Consider the following 20,604-nt stretch of genomic DNA (forward strand, 5'->3'; position numbering starts at 1 on the left):
ACTATGAAACAAAACTAACTTTTGACATTCCTGAAACCTGCTACTTTCAATTTTAACGCCCAAAATTTTGGAAAATGAATATACACTAGCTTAACATCCTGAACTCCTGACGTGGCTTAGACTAAACTGAAATCCCTAGCAATGGCAGTGTTCTGTTAAAACTACATTAATCAACACATCCAGCTCAATGACAAGGAATTAATTCAAGGAATATCAAGGGAAAGTTGTGTACCAACCTATCAAAGCACCACCAAAATCATAAATATTTAATTGTCTGCTAATTAGCCAAACCAAAAACACCACGTGCCAATGCATGCATGGTTACATGCAAACCTTTTCTGTCAGTTTGTCAACACTATTAATTCATTAACAAGTACACATTGTGGTGAGTTTTCAGCTTCTGACAAAAATATTAAGAAAATATACCTATTTCAAACTCCCAAACTTGCACGGTACTAATTTACACAATATTTTACTGAAAATCTTAAAACACCTGTTTCGTCAAAGTTTTTCTTCCTCTAAGGGGAAGAATGTGCTGTGGTAGTCAAAGGTGAACAATACTTATTTAAAAATCTTTGATTTAAAAAAAAAAAATTCTCTTGAAGACCTTTCTTGATGAATTGAAAATTTTAATTATTGAAATTTATATTCTCCTGAAATTTGCACTATTTCAAGAGGCCGAGAAAAAAGTTTTGTACGAGTCCAAAGTTTACTTACTATTGATAAGGTTTGGGACTTCGTTGGAGAAGGGATGCATGTTGTCTGTTTGGCCATTGAAGTTTTGGTCATACATCTGAAATGGAAAACCATTCGTCTGTATCATCCATTCTAGAGAAACTCAAATACTTTCTCTCTCAGATTCATGAATATGTATAGCAATACTACTTTGTCGATAAACCTCTATTGCTCTGTCCTTTGATGCAAATTTCATAGAACTTGCTCTACCCCCCCCCCCCTCCATTTCATCAGGCAATGCCATTTGCCAAAGAAAATATTATTCACATCTTGTAATCTTATGAAAATTATTCATTAAACATAAACAACTACCTTCAAATATTTCCAGCAACTGCTATGAATTTTTTTGGATTGTTTACAATAATTTTCTTTCATTTCCCCATACATCAAACAGCCATGAAGAACACTTTTCCTAGCCTGAGTTATACAAGTAAATCTGTCCCGCTGAACTTGGGACTTACTTTGGCAATACCTACCCCTCTGTCAAACGACCCTGGGGGATTGTTGGAGTTCCAAGAGCCTTCATCTAATCCTACAAAAATAAAAACACATCTAATCAGTTCATCTGACAAATTACACAAGAAATCTCTGATTAAAACACAATTTTCAACCCATATTTTGTTGATAACATGACAAATAGAGCCAAGAGCCCCCTCCCCATTGCAATCAAATAGGTGACAGTAGAGTAATATGTATCTAACCATTTAACACACTAAATACACAATACTAGTGGTAAGTCGCAGAAATTGTGTCTCTACAGAAGGCAAACTCCCATTTAACTAACACAACAACCTCAGACCGAACAGTCCAAAGACCTCCGAACTGGAAATTAAACAGTCCAAAGACCTCCAAACTGGAAATTAAACAGTCCAAAGACCTCCTCAGAACTAGAAATTAAACAGTCCAAACACCTCCGAACTGGAAATTAAACAGTCCAAAGACCTCCGAACTGGAAATTAAACAGTCCAAAGACCTCAGAACTGGAAATTAAACAGTCCAAAGACCTCAGAACTAGAAATTAAACAGTAAAAAGACCTCAGAACCTGAAATTAAGTCAAAAGACCTCAGAACTGGAAATAAACTGTCAAACGACCTCAGAACCGAAAAATAACAGATAAAAGATCTCAGAACTAGAATCATGGACATAATTTGGTTTAGTCCATATTTAAATCCTACCAACAATACATGATATAATAATTTGGTCAACATGACATGAAAAACTAATTCCATGCATATATATTCATATGTATATAGAGACCCACTCAAAGATACATGTATAATATACAAGTGAAGACGAACCTATTTCATACTCCCCAAACATGATCGATCTATCCATTCACAAATACAGTTCCAAAACTCCGAGCAATCTGTAGACCTGAACACACTACCAGTGATGGTCACTCTACCAGTGATGGTCACTCAATCAGTGATGGTCACTCAATCAGTGGTCAAGCAGACCAATTCCTCTCAGTATTTCAACACCAACAGACTTAGAGGTGTGTTGATTTAGTAGAATTCCATAAACGGTACTACTACGCAAATTTCTGCATTCACAAAACTTACCTAGTTTCATTTGCCATTCACAGATGACATTTTTATACTGCTACAATTAGCACTGTGTTGGGTCCTTAGGTACATCAAAGGAACACCGCCAGGTCTGACCATGCATGCGTAATACCAGAAGTCCTGATTTATTTTGATGAGAGAGGTATAAATAAGGACATGTGGGAACACCATTAGAAAGACCCACAGAGGAGAACTGAGAATTAGTGACTATACTCCATCAGCCCTCTCCAAACGCTCCAACGTTTATTTCACCATTACTCGGCTAAAGTGTGTGGAGATGGGGATTTTTACAAGAGAAATATGACACACGATCAGAGTGCCTGTCAATCCCTCTGTTATTTTCATTCATAAAAATTATTCGTCTTTGTTCGATCTTGCATGTAACGCTGTTTCTGTAAAAATTTTGGGCAGTTTTAAAAATCTTTTTGCTGGCAATAAAAAAAAAAATAAATTACAAATTTATTCAACTACATTTCCATTAAATTGGATTTTAAAAATCTGAACACTTTTTCCATACTGCATCTCAATTGTTGGTTTCAAAATATTTCTGATTCTCTTTAACAACAGAACTACTAAGTAAGAAACTATGGTGAGAGCACGAGATTTCTGTCCAGCTTCTCGTTTGTGTATTTTGTCCTAAATGACCAGAGGGTACCCAGCCTCAGCCAATTTACAGCCTAGCAAAAGATCAGCTTAATCAATAAAGCTTCTCATGGAAGATGTTGTTATCCTAGGTGACGAGGGTTAAAGAGGCAAGGGTTGTATTTGTCTTTCCACGAATGCCAATGTTTCCTTATATTGACTTTTATCAATTAATTTTCCTTATCAGTCAAACTTATCAATTAATCCTTTTTAGTAATTAACAATCTCTTTCTATATTTTTTTTTGAACAAGGCATGATTCTTACATTAGAAGACCAGAGAGACAAACACAAATATACACAAAGAATTAGCTGTGTAACATAAAGATAGTACTGAAGTGGTGAACCCAGCAACTCCAGATATAATACAGGAGATTGACTTTACTTAACATACTCACAATACTAGCAGAGAGGGGGTGTGTGTGCAAATTTTCAATTAATAATTGCTGTAGACAGCATGTACAAATTGTTACCTAGAGGCTGTAGATATTTCATCTAAAAAGAATCTATTAACTCTAAATAATTCAAATCAGATTTTTCCTATGACAATAACATTTTCTGCTAAATCAGACATTCAGTAAATATTTATCTAACACCCTTTTCTCTTCTCAATAGCTTGATAAATAGACAACACTCTCCCAATACACACAAAGAATCAGTTTAAAAATCTGTCAAATTTCACCCCAGGTAAGTGTGTGTACCTATGTGTACCTGATCATTAAGAAAGGTGTGAGATTGATGGATTTACAAGCAGTCCCCTAATCCCCCACTCTATAGACCTATGGGGCTGGATTATCTTTGATTGCTGGTGCTAGAAGCCTTACAGGTAGATTGTCCACACCTTCTTAAGAAGTGTGACCCTCTTTTATCTAATGTAGTGGCCCTCAATTCACACACAGTGTGGAAGTTTTGTTTACACTAGACAGGTGTTGAAGAAAGAAACTCCATACAGATAAAGGAACAAGACAGGGCACTATACTCAGTTTGACCCTTCACCTTTGGGAACTCAAACTACAGAGACTCCTTTTCAATAGATGAGACAACTAGAAAACCTACAGACACAGGGAATTTAATACTTGGATGTTCTCTTAATTGGGTCAACTTAATGGAACTGGGTCATTTAAAGTCTAGTGAGTGCAGGTGTTGTTATAGATAGACATATACATGGGATTTTTCACCTTGAAATTTGTCATAATTAATGACATTACACAAAATGCCATTACCACTAACACAACCCCTGCTGTCAACACAATTTCACTTGCCAACTAAAATTCACCACTTGTACCTCCGCCCTAACATATTCAACAACACCATTATTTTTTAAATATATGAAGCACACATAACGAACACACTTACTTTGTGAATGTGACACTGTTACAACCTTCTATGGCCTTTTTAACCACTGAAATCTTTTTTCCCTGACATTTTAGAGAAAGTCCCCAACCTCTTTTTGATGTACAAAGGAAAACAAAATAAATCTTAATCCATCACTAGTTAAACAAATAGTGATTCATAAGCAAGAATGTTATCAATTTCTAACCCAATCAAAATCATTTGGATCCACCACCTATTTATATCGAAAACAAAGAGACCCAATGCTTGCTAGCTGCAGTATCGGTGAGATTTTTGGCAGGTTCCCACATCTTCACAATATTAATGTATTAGTGCACTCCCATGTTCAGTCACCTCACTAGAATCGGCTGTGGCTGTTACATGCTCAAGTCTGCTAAGGGTAAAACACTGCACAACAGACATAATGTACCCTACACTGACCATGTACGTACTGATGGGGCAACCCTTACTGTTCTTCACTACATGTATGAAATACACAGGAGGAAAGGACTCACCAGAATTCACCTCGATCCACCTCAAGATCAAAATTCTAAACCTCTTCCAATATTTTACTACTTTCCTTGACAGGTTTGCCAGAATAGAAAACTATATCCCCTGTCAAACGTCCTCAGCTGGTGTCTGGGGTTCTCGAAGTATTTCTACTAGAATGCTATTTACAAGTTAACAGACTATATCTAAAAGCACACAACTTGTAGATTCAGAATTTTTTTTCAAGGGGGGGGGGGGGGGGGAATCCACCCCTGACAATATTTTCCCAATGGGCTCCAGCCTAATTTAAACCCACAACAATAGTCTCCACTATGTATGTTGGTCATATATCAGGTTGGGTCTCTGACTATTTAAAATTCACACTTCTGACAACTGAAATATCAGCACTCCATGTCAAGTTTTCTGCCATCCACCATTTTGAATATCTACCATTACTATTTTTTTCTCAAAATCAACAACACAAGAGGTCTACTTCTGTCACTTGATCGGATTGATAACAGAATTGAGACCCATGTATATAGTATGTATTGCATTGCACTACACATGCAATATGGTATCAGTTAAAAAAATATCCCACAAAATCAAGTCAGCTAAATCTACATCTTCAACAAGGACTTTTATCAATCCCACCCCGTAGTTTTCTTGCTGAATGGAACTTTTATCAACCCCACCCCCATTAGTTTCCTGCTGAATGGAACTTTAATCAACCCCACCCCCACTAGTTTCCTGCTGAATGGAACTTTAATCAACCCCACCCCCATTAGTTTCCTGCTGAATGGAACTTTAATCAACCCACCCCCCGAGTTTTCCTGTCGATTGATCAGAAAAGTACCTGGTTTGAATCCAAATTCCATGTTCTGGTTACTTTGCTGGGGCGTGTTCTTCACTCCTCCATTGGAGCCGATGGGCGGTGAGAACATCTGTCAAAAATAAAAATAAAACATTAAAACAATCTATCCCCAACACAACATGAAATATCCAAGATGTTGAACATTCCACACCAACCCAAGAAAACATTTTGAGATCTGTTTCAAATTTCACATTGGGTGACAAAACTGATCAAATGGATGGAGTTTTTTTTTTTTGGTTTGTAATATTGAGGAACGAAGAATTTTATAAAACAGATGAAAAAGGAAATAAATGAACATAGGGCACTAGTTAAGATGTTCAGCTGTTCTGTCAATCAAAGTCAATGGGTTGTGCAATCTGTTTACATTGCATATTGCTCATTCCCTATCATGTCATATCCATAATTACTCATCCTTGTGACTGTGTGCAGTTGTAGGCAACTGTCGTTTTTATTTTTGAAATTTAATTAAGCACTACATTAGTCTGTATAAAAACAAGGAGAGTTGTCATCTAACTCAGCAGGAAACACACAGACCACACTTACCCTATTCCCAGTGGTTCTCAAGATACGCCTATAACCAAGGTTACAGTTTTTGGAAAAGGGGGTCAAAGTCCTAGGTCAATATCTCCAAAGTTACAAGTCTAGGTACCAAATGAAAGAGTTGGTCATGAAGAATCTATGAATGAAGTATCAAGACCTATTCTAGGTCCGAATATTGGCCTTTCCCCTCCCAAAAGTTATCAATTTTTTCTCAATTTAACTTGCACTACTGGCAAAAACGTATTTGTTAAAAAAAAAATATGTTTGATATGAATAGTTCAAATACGATGTGACAAAGCTGCATCGATTCTAGATGATTTAGATAGAATAGTTGAAAATTTCAAGGGCTTAAAGAAAAGAAAGTTGAATATGTATTTTTAATAAAAGAAGTATGACATCATTTTGTGCTTGATTACTTGTTTAATATGATATATAACTTGCTTATTTACAATGAGACTGGCTTTTCCCAATTTGACCAAAATGTCAATTATGAATTTGAGAGCCACTGGACCCTTTTTGAAAATCACTGAAAGCCAAATATTCCCCTTGGTTCAAAGGATATAAAGCCAAGATTAAAAGTTTTTTCCCTGAAAGTGTCACGCGGACACTGTGGTCATGGCTACAATCTGGACATTTGTCTGACAAGTTAAGAAGGAGCCATAAAAATCAATCAGAATTTATCAATATCAAATACCTCCAAGAATAAAATGATTCTATATTTTTCTACATTATATCTTCATGTGATACTCAGTGTGTGCGATGCAAAGTTTCCTGATAAAATCCGAGAATGAAGAGATCCCTTAGATCATTTAGATCTAAAGGATGACATTTATCAGTCAGCGATTCAATATTTATCAACTTTCAATAGTCCAGATTAAATTAAAATATAGCTATCTGCAGTGAAAACAACATTCAATACACTTAAATAGGGCTTAATACACTTAACTAGTTTTGCAGGGTTTGTAAAATGAATGATTTGGGGGGGGGGGGGGGGGGGGAGGGAGGAGGTTAAACTCTTGACCAAGCACTAAACAGATACAGGTTAAGCGAGACAGATTGAGGAAAAAATTGAAATTTTACAAATTTCCCCACCATGACAAATGAGGAGAAATTCTCATCAGAGTCGAAAGTGGTCCGGGAGTCCATAATTAATCAAGAAAAGTTGCACATAAACTTAACAAATGTCACGCAAGTACACACACACACACAACACAAAATAAATCTCCTGGTTACTTGTCAAATTACTTTGATTTTCTTTTCCTGTCCTTTCTCCTACTAAAAATTCAATACACACATACCACCTCTCCTTGATAATTAATACTTCCCAAATAGTCTTTATCTCTTTTCCACATTTCAACCACCCACACACACATGTAGAGAAGAAAATTAATTTGTTAATTGATAGTAAATTACTGACAGTCTTCACGAAAACATATAAAACTTGCTGGCCAGTCGGACCAGTGAACTGTCTGAATCTACTGGCCCACAGTGAAATTTACTGCCCCCCTCCCCCCAAATTTTCATAGTATATGTTTATCACATACATTAAAGAATGCATTGTAAAACTACAATTAATTTACTGAAACTATGGTTATCACTCATATTTATATCCATCCTAAGACAATTCCTTTCTGTCGATACCAGAAAAACAACACCATACACTGTATTTTCTATCTCTTCACCCACAACAAGACTACAAATTCACATATTTTTCACAAACATCAAAACAGCCCAAGTGTACCTTAGGAAAGTAGCCTTCTCTACCAACATCAAATGTAAATGATTGATTAATTCTATAAACTATAGAAATTGCATGAAATCAGAGATAAAGTGATTGACGAAGTTCATTTTAATTGGACAAAGCAGCAGTTACCGAGAAACAGAATGCGGTCATTTTTGTTGTTTCAATAAGTTGTTCGTTGAATATTCACGTCATCAATGTACAAGTTATCTTGACAATTACAAGTATAGTTATCGTTCTTTACTTTAGAGAAATAAACAAACCACGATGTCAAAACACTTACTTTATGTGCTATTTATTGTTTTATTTTTATGGTAATTTAAGTAAATGAAACGTTTAGAATATCCAAATCCGACATTATATTTAATGTGACTTACAAAAAGTCTAGCAAGCCCATCAAACTTCCTGATTTTAAATTTTCACTGACCTGACCCCAAAATTCACTGGCCTCGGTTTTCGGACCACTGAGTTTTCGTGAAGACTGTACTGAGACCAAAATCATTATCAACTTCAGCATGTTACACACATCCATGATCAACTTACGCAAGTTACACACATCCGTAACAACTTACGCATGTTAACACACATCCATGATCAAGCCTTGGAAATGTGCAATCGTTATAACTTACTTGGTCTTCCCGACAAGGCATGAAAAAATGTCTCTCCCTTATCACAATCACTACATAAACAAGATGTGTTTGTAAAACACAAATGCCCCCGATAATGGCCAATTCCGAAGATGGCCAAGGTCACAAGGGCAAATATCTAAAAGAAATACTCATGTACAATATGAAAGCTCTAATATTTACCATTTAGAAGTTATGACCAATGTAAAAAAAAAAAATTAAAAGTAGGTCAAATGTCAAGGTCAAAAGGTTCAATACCAACGGAAAGGTCTCGTAACAAGGAATACTCATGTGAAATATCAAAGCTTTATCCCTTACTGTTCAAAAGTTATTAGCAAGGTTAAAGTTTTCAAAAATTAGGTCAAATTCCAAGGTCAAGGTGTCAAAAATGTTGGTACCCACGGAAAAGCCTTGTCACAAGGAATACTCATGTGAAATATCAAAGCTCTATCTCTTAGTGTTCAAAAGTTATAGCAAGGTTAAAGTTTTCAAAAAGTAGGTCAAACTCCAAGGTCAAGTCACGGGGTCAAAAATGTTGACACCCACGGAAAGGTTTTGTCACAAGGAATACTCATGAATGTGAAATATCAAAGCTCTATCACTTACTGTTCAAAAGTTAATAACAAGGTTAAAGTTTCAGACAGAATGACAGACAGGACAAAAACAATATTGCCCCCCGATCTTCGATCTCGGGGGCATAAAAATCGATACACGATGAAATAACTAAATGTGAAGACTGGTAGTGCATTGGTAGTATCGTAGGCTTCCCCACGATACAAATAGCATCATTGTACTGGTTAAATGTGAAGTAGGCTTCCTCACGATACAAATAGCATCATTGTACTGGTTAAATGTGAAGACTGGTAGTGCAGTGGTAGCTAAGTACTTTGATCCGAGTATTAAAAGATCCTCACCATACAATCGGCATCATATATATAAACATGTCATTTGACAGTTTACGTGACTTTTAACCACTGAAAATTCCCCTTAGTATTATTTCCAAAATGGAAATCACAAGATATACTCGAGATCATTCTAAATCAATGACCGCAAGACCTTGTATTGCGATATCATACAGACGATACGACATGTACGATATCATACAGACTTGCAATGAATTCAATCAATATATCATTACACCCCTAGCTGTACTCCTTTTAGTAGTGGTTAGTCCTCTGCTTTTGTCTAAATCAAGGTTTCCCACAAACACTAAATATCTACTACCATGCTGCATCTGCCTTCCCATGCTCACGCTCAGATTTCTGTTACTCTCCTGCTGGCTGACAGAATGGTTTTCCATCCCCTTTGTCACCCCTTTTCCTCTGTTTTTTGTTTTCACCCTTGTTTGACAATGTTCAACAACAGTGTGTGGGCTCCCCTCCCCAGTGATGTACAAGCACATGACTGTCATAGCGACCATAAACTGGTCGTTATTGGTCGCAGGGAACCAGTCACCACCATAAGTCGCACTAACTATCGTTCATCTAGCACTCTCGTAAACCGGGCACACGGTCGCTTAACAAGATGTCAGTCACATCAAATTATCCAGGAAAATCTCTGATGTAAATATTAAAACCCACCACATACATATAGGTATATAGATGTATATCTAATCCAGTGCAAATGCTAACTAATAAGCCTAGGTTGGCTGTGGGTGCGGTTTCTATAAAGATTAGATTGATGCATTTTGCAAGTCCATAAAATAAGCATCTTCATCCAGGGCTATTGCAACAAAAATGTATTTGTTCTCTTCAGCACTCAACTTGTACAGTCTTTGTTCAGAAAATATGATCAATGGCATCACTATTCTGAAATTTCTCTCTGTTTGCTGAGATTTACGACAAACCTACCAAAACGGTCCTGTACACAAACTATAGGGTATACATATCATGTTATATGTAACAATGTTGTGAAAATTTTATATTCTGCCCCGCATTAGATGTGAAAATGAGTAATTTTAGCATAAATTTGAAAAGAATTTTATTTTTTAACTGCCAAGGAACTCAAACATACAATCCGATACTGTAGATGAGACAGGCAGATGAACAAATTCAGATGGACATAGAATATAATTTATGTAATTTTTAAAGTGAAAGTCATGGGTGTTTTGGAGAGGACCTTAAAAGCAGAGGTCCCCTATCACAGCGGATGTTGGCATGGTAATTGGTAAACAATCATCATTGCTAGAGCAATAAGCACCACGTACAGGAAGATTTATGACACTTCACTATATGAAAAAAAAAAAAAAAAAACTAAAACAGGGTCTCATTTAAAAATAAACATTACCATAATGCCTAACACAAAAATCAAAGCTCTGAGTCCAAACATTGGATGTACCAGTCCCCCCCCCCCCCCCAAAGATGCCCCTCACTTTGTTGACAACACCCAGCTTCTGCACCAGACGATGACACCACTTACACATCTAATTGGACAGGACCACCCTCGCTGGGAAGCCACCAAGCTCAAAGTGGCATTGATTCTGTGTGTTCATTACCCTGCAGTCAAGTCTCCGCACACTGACCTCTCCAGCCTTAGTGATATAAACTCATCTGCTGTTTAATTCCACACATAATAATGGGACCACCTGATGCCATTTCTACTCACTAGCAATGAGAATCCTATTTACATACCTCTTCTTCTTTTTTTATCCAACTCCCATCATTTACAACTCTACTCAAACGGAACTGCCTTTCACCAAATCTTTTAGCAAATTTCTCATTCAGACTCATTTGGCATTATCTTGTATCATTGATTTTAACAGATCTGTTTCACTAACTCCGAATAACTGTGATATTTTCATAAACTAGTATCGGACTGCAGGCAAGCTGCCTATATATACCAGTCCTATTGAACAGTCTTGTTACCTAAGTTGATGGTGCCCACTGCTTCTACATGTATCCAGTTATATAATTCATCCGAGACTGCAATGTACACCAAATAACCAAGGTTCATAACTCCGTCTTTCATTCTGAGACCACAAGACACAACTTCTTTCATCCAATGTGTTTGTTCTCAGTTAAAAATAAAATCCTCCATACTGTTCAGATTCAGCAACTGACATAATGTCCCTGTAGTATTCACTGTCCCCCATTCTGACCTCAGCAACATACCCCCCCCCCTCAATAAAACTCAGCAAAATCCTGTGTATGAAACTTCTCTATCAATTTCTACTACTAACTGCTGAGAGGATCTTCACTTCTGTTTCTCTAATCTAACACAGACAGATTACAAGAACTTTTCTGACACAGTCCACCATCTGCTCCTACTTATCACTGCCTGAGCCTAGTCTGCTAAACACTTGTTTGACCTTGAGATTGGGGCCACCTGGTGGCCCTGACAGGAATCACCATCTGGTTGTTATGGACAACAGGTGCTTGCCAACAGAGGGGCTCTATTGATTGGAATGCTTTAATGCTGCAATGTGTTTCTATTCAATACACTACTGTTCATTCATGATTTTGTAACCTTAATTCAACTATGCATTTTGAAACATGTACAAGGGCCACAACTCTGCCTGAAACCTAAGGTTATGGCAATATTGTCTTACCTTTACCACTTCTTGATGTTTACATATTTTCTTGCTCAAGATTTTAAGACCTGAATTTTATAATGAAACACGATACAACTTTCCACTATTATATATACTCTCAAAGGAATTCACAAATATATAATATGACCCAAATACCTAAGATTTTATTTTTTAGTCTGTTCTAGAACTGATTAATGTCTTGGGATAGAAATAATCCATCACATTACTTTTACTTCACTGTGTAGTCATGAGATTTCTTTCAGGACCGTGTACAACAGAATCTGAGGAACAACACCCCCCCCCCCTCCCTCTTCTATAACAGCTGCTCAAATTCACTTATCTCCTGTCCTAATCTGAAGTTTAAACAAAGAGTGCTTTAACTGACAAATCTGGTTACCTGTACTGAGTTCAATTCTCATAAATCTTCTCCCTTTTCAATATTTTTTTTTCTGTGTTTATTACAAAATCTCCTCATTTCACCTTTTTTTCTAAAATGAAAAACAATTTATACCTCTAGGGATCTTAATTGGTGACCAAATAAATAACTAACTTGCAGTCTTCACTTTACACATTTTGAAAGATAAATACAGGAACTACATTGAAATTGACCTCTGTAATTGGTGACCTGTGACATTCTTTTTTTATGAAAGCTGAGTAGGGAACAGCTGTTGCCTACGAAGTTCATTCAGGCGTGTATTCCTACTTAAAATGGCCATAAAATTAGAGGTTTATAATAGAGAAATAAATTGCATGTGGAACATTTCCTCAGAAAGTCCTGATAAGGCAAGAGAGTCCCTTTTACCAGTGACCTGCTGACAAACACAGAAATTATCTTCCAATTTAAGAATTATTCTCTCTCCACTTAACAACTGTTTCACCCATTTTACTTCAAAAGCATTCAGGATTATGTAGTTATTTTCAGCGCATACACACGCACTCTGCTTTTCTATGGCCCCCTAACATCTACCAACATACTTTAGACTCTGTCCACCTTGTGGTTTTCTTTATAACTTTCAGAAACCTGAACTTGATCTTTTAAAATCCCAAAATGCCTTTATGAATGAAAATAATTTCTCTCCAGCCATATTTTTTTCTTCTCTCCATCAAACACGATTTGGGAGATTACGCCTAATGAATTACTATACTAAAAGCAAAAGAGATTTGTTCAGATTATCACACCTTGTAAGAGTTTAAAATCAACAGTGGCAATGATTTTTCTGCCTGATTTTCCCCACACAAAGCTAATCTCATTTGAAGTTCATGATCGCCTCTCTCACAGCTTATATAGAAGAATCCTTTGTGGCACACACTAAAATACAAGGTTACTTTACATACATACACACCTTAACTGTCGACCCTGTTCGTGGGCCATTACTGACTCGTATCATGGGCTATTCGGTGCACCGTGGAACCCCATTTTCTTTGTCTCGTTCAATATATTATGAAACATTTCTTTCCCATTAATCATGTAATTTACATACACATGCATCAAAACACCAAAACCTCAGACAATTCAGACTTCGATTAAGGCTCCCACTTATGTAAGAAATGAAAAATAACTATATAAAGTAAATCTAATTAATCTCCTTAGCTAAATGCAATATAGTCTTTCACTAAAAAGGTTTTGACTATGGAAAAAAAAAAGTGAACTGCTGATAGACATGGTGATTTCTATAATTAATACTTGCATCTAATTCATCTCCTGGGGCGGGGAAGGGAGGGTACATAAATAAAAAATATCCCACCTAAAGACTAAAATTCATATGACTGAATTGTCTTTGAAAATGTGTGTTTAATTCTCATTAACCAAGATGATATTTGTTTGATGTTTATATTTTCTATAGTAAAAGCACTTCACACTACTATAATTTGTTGTCTGCAGGAAATGCCCATCTAGTTATTCTGGAGGAAATGCCCTACTAGTTATTTTGAATGTCACGCCTACACCGTATTGTAACTTAGAAGCAAAAATAGGATCCCTTACCCATGCAGAATCAAAAGCCCACAACGTCAACCGACTTACCGCGCTGAAATCTAGCAAATCAGAGAGTTCCTTATCGGAATGAATATTCATCCTGTCCCCAAACGTGCCATGCGGGGCATTGTGGTCATTCATGGCTGCCGTAAAGGACCTGTCAAAAAGAGACCAAACGGGATATTATACTAACCGTATCAACGGTAACATTGGGCGGTGGTTGTCGTGGCACTCCGTGGTGAGTGCCGTATTGCGGTGGCTGCGGAGGAAATCTGTGATGCTGATAATACGTTGGATTAGACGAGCGAGGAGAGGAATAAACATTAGGAAGCATGCTGGGTGGCCCCTCGCGATAAAACGAGCCGGGCGGGGAATTCATCCCCTCACCACCGGAAATATACCTGAAAAGACAGACGTAGAACACACGTAGGAGAGAGGCACACATGCAAACAAAAGCAATAAAAAAATAACGAAATGGAAAGAAAAGGTGTCACCAAAATTTACAGGACAGTCTTTGTAAAAACTTATCGGCCTTACCCTTAACCCCCCACTCCCAAAATACCACAGAATTTCTGATCGGTTGAGTAAAAATTATCCAATAGAGTTGTAATGATTTCAAAATGATGTGCAAAACTGTAGTTTACTGTCAGTGTAACATTTGTTGAGTGGAAACAACAAAGATGCAACAGATAGCCCCAGCTTTCAAGTTTTTGTGAAGACTGTCCCAGAATGCAATGATAACAGTCCTGCACTCCTGCATGTTGTAAAAGTAAAAAAAACATTATCTACAGTTAGATTTTCCTTCCTTGTGCCAATTCATTACAAAAAAATAAGTGGAGTTTGGTATGTACACTTCTTAACTAGTGGAAGTAAAACTTACGAATTAAACCAGTACTTACAATGAACAGTCAAATTACAGAGGGAGAACAGATCTTAGTGATAAAACATATACACACGAAAAACTATGCCAGCTTTTTAATGGACATTGAGATTACAAACACTATGACATCTATAGGGCCTACCAAAAGTATGAACCAAACTTTCAGTACATTCAACAGGTACTCTATCAGATTTATTGTATTGAGTTTTCTGACACTGCAAGAACATTGCAATCAAATGGACTCGGCCAAAACATTGCAAGATTTTTCGCTGAGCAAGCATTCATTCCTCTGCTTCTAGGGTCCTAAAGACCTCTGCGGTATCGTTATTTCCCTATTTACAATAATTTTGTTTTTCTGTCTTTAATTTCCAAGTTCCAAAAGTAAGACGGCACGTGAAAGAAATTGAAACAATTTCATGTTTTATTCTCATCTTTTATAGGATTTCTCCTTCCTGATGTGTGCACAGCCAAAGATTTAGTGGACAGAAATCCTCTCTCTATATATATACACATATATATATAACTTTCTTCTGACATTTTAAAAAGATACAGTGGACAGATATCCTCTATATATATAACTTTCTTCTTTAAAAATACTCAAATTATCATGAAAACCTTCATATGAATGGGGTGAAAAAGGGAGTGTTTTTGTTATCTTTGGTGACACCCAGTTTATCACAACAAAAATTAAAACCAAAAACAAAGGTACTAAACATGCAAAACGGAAACATGCAAAAAAAAAAAAGAAAAGAAGAAAGAGAGGACAATGCATCTTTCAACAAAGAGAAAAGGTGTTGTATATTTTTAATTGTTAGTGTTCACACAAATAGAGAACACCGACTGAAGATAATCCATACATCCTAAAGTACGATATATTTTTTTTTCACATTTAAGTATATATCTAGTGTATGTGAATCGGAGACCAGACATTAAACAACGAAATATAAAACAAAAATAAAAAAAAACATGCAACTTAAAAAATACACACACACACAAATATAAATAACAGAAGCAGTAGGCAGAACATGTAACAGAGGGCAGTAAATGTGGAATTCTCTACATGTAACAGAGGGCAGTAAATGTGGAATTCTCTAACCCATCAGCTACTTATTTAAATTGGGAGATGACAATACTGATATGATTTTACATTTCTACAAGAGATTGCCATCAAACAGAGATTGTTAAATTCACACTAGTCCAGCTTGCATTGATCAAGATAACTGAACAACTATACATCAGAGCCGCACCAATAAAACATCCTAGGGAGAAATTCTTGTGTTGACACTTTTATAAAAAAAAAAAAAAAAATCTCATTATGAATTGTAATGAACCTGAAAATTTTATTTTTTGCCTATGCATTTCTTTCTGCCAGGTAACGGTTGAAACAGAACATAAGATTTTCCCTTTCATATATATATATATATATATATGTGTGTGGGTGTTGGTGAAAATGAACTCCATGTATGAAGCAGACAAAATTCCATGTGTAAATTTTTTGGGCAAGCTAGCAATATCATTTCTCTACACAATGTCCATGCATATGGAGCCAAAATTAGAAAATAAAAATCATGCAGGACAAGGACGAGAGGGGGTGGGGGTGGAGTAGACACAGGATCACATTGTATTTTGACAATAGCAAATAAAACTCCAAAACATTTACACATACAGTTAATGTTATTTAAAGAAACACACAGAAATGTTTATAATGTTTGGACTTTTTTTCCAAATATTTTAATTTACAAAATGGATGTGAAACACTCGAAAAGCATCTTCTTAACATAGTGTTTTTCATACCAAGGACAGTTTAGGGATATTCAATTGTTAAATCTGTCCATGAATGAAAAAATTATAACTACTGATGTTATGCAACAATAGTGTTTCATATTTTCTCACAATACTTTTAATCATGTGACTTTGGTGTACAAGAAATTGAAATAAAACAGGGATTAATCAACTGATTAAAACTGTACATCCTTTGTATATCACAATAATTAATTGACATATATATATATTATATATATATATATATATAGCTATCGAGCTTCCTGACATTGTATTTATACTATATCATAGTCTAGCTCTCTCATCAAGATGCTTTAAGGCAATAGTAGGTCGTACTTAAAATATATGTTACAAAATTTGTTTTACAATGATGAAAGGAAAAGAATCGCCTAATCGTTAATTGGGAAATTTGATTTTGAAATCAGTTTGAGAATCCTCTATGATTTTTGCGAGGACTGTTGATATTTGGTAATATATATGCATGAAAAACACTGTAAAAAGACATCCACACAAAAAGCTGACAATTATGATACAGAAAATTTCATTCCAATATGTTTTTACTGAATTACACCAATATTGACCAGGAATATTAGGCGTAGCTGCTTCTTGTCATTAAATTGGGGGGTCTCCCTCCAAATAAAAACACAGTTAACAAATATATGAACTTTGACAGAACAAAGTGATGTGATAATATAATGACTCATGTCGGCAATATTAACTATTGATTTCTCAAGAATAAGGTGTTGTGGTCATACATGATAATAGAATAGGAAGCAAGCTAACATTTACTTGAAAAAAAACTTATATAATTTTGAAAGGGCAATTTCAGTATTTAACACTTAATACATATTTCCAGCATAGATTTTGTCTTTAATCTAGATCATGAATGTAAAAACAGGTGCAGGTGGATGTCAGCGGTCAGACCAGTTTTTCGATTATGAAATATCCAGTTTTGAGTACCATACTGAATATTGTCACATCAAAGCAAAAAAAAACAAAAAAACTTTCTTCTCAATACAGAATGAATAACAATAGCAACATTGAATTGTATGAATAAAACCTTGTGGGAACTTTGCACATGTTGTTATAATTTTAAACAGACATTGCAGATGTAACACACATGTGTTTTAGCTCTACACAAATATTATGAAGTAACACATGCACACTACCGATTTATCACAGGGCACACAGATTGAGGAATGATTTTCATTATAGAGACTCCATCTGTTAATTTTCGTGTGACCAGCGTTACTGTCGGGCCCTGTGTCTGGGAAGGAACACGCGTTTTGTTAGCAACAGTTGTGACCTAACCATCTGTCAGGCTTATAGAGAGGACCTAGTAGTCAGCCATTACACCAACGAGAACGAAACCAGTAGGACTTGTGACCTCGCCTGTTTCTTTCCTATCACCAACAATGGAAAACGTAGTGCTAAAACTGTGTATATATTGTTCTGGTGGAGAACTGAATAATGAAGTTATTTTAGAATGGTGAATAATTCAAAAATACGTGCATTCTGTGATTATGTATGGATGATTTTTCGACCCGGAGTGATAATAATGCGACGGATCGACATGACACAAAGACGCTGCCTTATCTAGACCGTCTCTGGTAACACAATCGCTCTTCGAGCAGCCAAAATGGCGACCGATTGCGAGGTCCCGAACACGTTTTGGAAACTTACCTTGCTCGTCTCTGCTGCCAAACCTCGCTGCTGTCCGTTAATCCGTCAGAATTTAACATTTCCTCTCACTGCCTGGAGATCCAGAAAAATTCCAGACCCCAGTAGTAGCTAAAACATTAACTTATTTTCGCCGACTTGGAATATACCTTATTTACCCAAAAGGCCTTCGCTTGACATGTTTCACTAGCCCTTTGTCGCGAGCAGCGTATGTGATTCGGCCGTTGTAGATATCCTTCCGCGTTCACCAAAATATTATTATTTATATAATTAGTCGTCTTTACATTGTGTATTGAATATTTTACATGAATGTTATAATTCAGTAAGTCTATTTAGTTTTACTTTTTCTAATTTCTACAAAATTTATCGCATATGAATCGTTCATCTGATGGGACTACTTTCTGTTCGCTTTCTGTTTAATGTACTAAGTGATGCGGTCCATGTTTTCATCAGCGAGCACTTGGTCATGTTTTAAAAGAATGGGCTTGAATTTACTGTATTTGGTTTTTTAAAAATTGCAATTGATCTTTGATTATATATTTCTTGTTTTGGTGGGTCTCTGATACTTTATATCTTTTTGAATTGCTACTGTTGACAGTAGAAGATCAAGAATTTCTCTAGCGGATCCAATGTCTACCGTTTGAGAAAGGCGGTTTCATTTATTCCTTATTCCACAGGTTTTGTTGTGTTTTTTTAATTATTTATTTATCTAAGCCTTTTTTGTGATATAGGTATGCTTTACCAAACAAAGACACATTTTCAAAAATGAAATCAATATTAAGCTATAATATTTTTGTTAATAACAAGAATAAGCTGAAAAAAATTAGTAGAGATTCAGTAGAAATATTTCATGGATATAGATCTATATGCCGAAGTTCATTCTAAATGAAAAAGCGCATGCCACTGACAAGTACATCGCTAATCGTTTCATGGTCTTTGTGAAATGGAATATCATATTTTGTGATCACAGTCGGACGTGGGGGGAATGTAAATGACACCTTTGCAAATGTCTGCATCTGACAACCCCGACAAGTCTCCGCTGTACATATCTGTGTGTACTTGTACCGTATGACGGATTTCCCCGCGGGGTACGGGCCGACAAACTGTGCACAACAATTTCACACCCCGCTAAAACCCATAAACACACGGAGGTGGCGCGGGAACAATCGCTACAAATGTTTGTCCGTTAACGACATTAGTACCTCATTTCTTCTCTCTCTCTCTCTCTCTCTCTCTCTCTCTCTCTCTCTCTCTCTCTCTCTCTCTCTCTCTCTATCAATCGATCAAAAACAAAAATAATTGCGAAGTGTGTCATTTGTTAACATACTGATTTCATTTTTACACTTAGTACCATCAAGAAAAATACTTAGACAATTTCAATTTTAAAATTTTTAATATATATACATACATATAATATATATATATATATATATATATATATATATATATATATATATATATATACATGGATGCTAGCGCGCACGTGTGCGTGATCGAAACAACAATAAGATTTTAATTATATTTCAAAATTGTTTGAGTAGGCCTTATCGGTCAGCTGAGTACTAGTGAAAAAGTATCACTACTCCCAGGGGCTATGAAATCTTGAGAGAGAAAAATTCCTGTTCTGCATGAATATCTAAGCTAAATTCTAATGTTCAGCAACAGTATAAAACAAAATGTGTTTTTTCTTTAATGCCCTCAAAAGTGCATACACTGATGAAAGGCTTTACTTAATATAATAGGTGTACATGTATTAGCATTGAAACATTAAAAGAAATTACTAATTTGGACTCATCCTACAGTCAAAACATTGGGTTGTTAAATTCACCATTTTTTTGTACATCCTTTCCTGCTATTCCTAAGTATGCATTTAGATTTTATACAATATCAGCAAACTTACGCATAAATACTATATACATGTACTAAGTTTGGCCCTACCCTGGGGTCAGAACCCCTACCCCGGGGATCATCAAATTTACAATTTTGGAAAAGATTACCTGCATGCTCTTTCTAAATATCTATTTACTTTCAATTTAGTATCAACAGCACTAAAGAAGGTGTTATTTAAGTGTTTTACACATAAACACTATATACCAAGTTTGGCCCCGCCCTGGGGTCAGAACCCCTACCCGGGGATCATGAAATTTACAATTGTGGTAGAGGTCTTCCTGCTCTATATCACTATGCAATTAGTTTTTCTTAAACATGTGTGGTTCTA

The 20,604-nt window shown here is 36.0% G+C and overlaps 1 protein-coding gene across 33 annotated transcripts in view; it reads right to left on the reverse strand.

The window, feature by feature from the left end:
• LOC125660918 (transcription factor 12-like) overlaps positions 1-18,624 on the reverse strand; it is a 65,309-nt gene extending 46,685 nt beyond the window's left edge. For 20 of the 33 annotated variants that reach the window (XM_056146062.1, XM_056146060.1, XM_056146061.1 and 17 more), the window contains exons 1-5: positions 18,390-18,624; positions 14,238-14,445; positions 5,616-5,703; positions 1,212-1,267; positions 718-793 (exon numbers count right to left, since the gene is read on the reverse strand). In XM_056146062.1, the coding sequence (XP_056002037.1) occupies positions 718-793; positions 1,212-1,267; positions 5,616-5,703; positions 14,238-14,445; positions 18,390-18,448 (487 nt within the window). In that variant the 5' untranslated portion in view covers positions 18,449-18,624. Of the gene's footprint in view, positions 1-717; positions 794-1,211; positions 1,268-4,297; positions 4,380-5,615; positions 5,704-9,764; positions 12,359-14,092; positions 14,202-14,237; positions 14,446-18,389 lie in introns of those variants that run through there. The other 13 variants (XM_056146069.1, XM_056146068.1, XM_056146067.1 and 10 more) reach the window with 6 other exon arrangements.
• Between the last annotated feature and the right edge of the window lie 1,980 nt (positions 18,625-20,604).

Source organism: Ostrea edulis, chromosome 8 (assembly GCF_947568905.1).
Source record: "Ostrea edulis chromosome 8, xbOstEdul1.1, whole genome shotgun sequence".
Taxonomy (NCBI): Eukaryota; Metazoa; Mollusca; class Bivalvia; order Ostreida; family Ostreidae; genus Ostrea; species Ostrea edulis.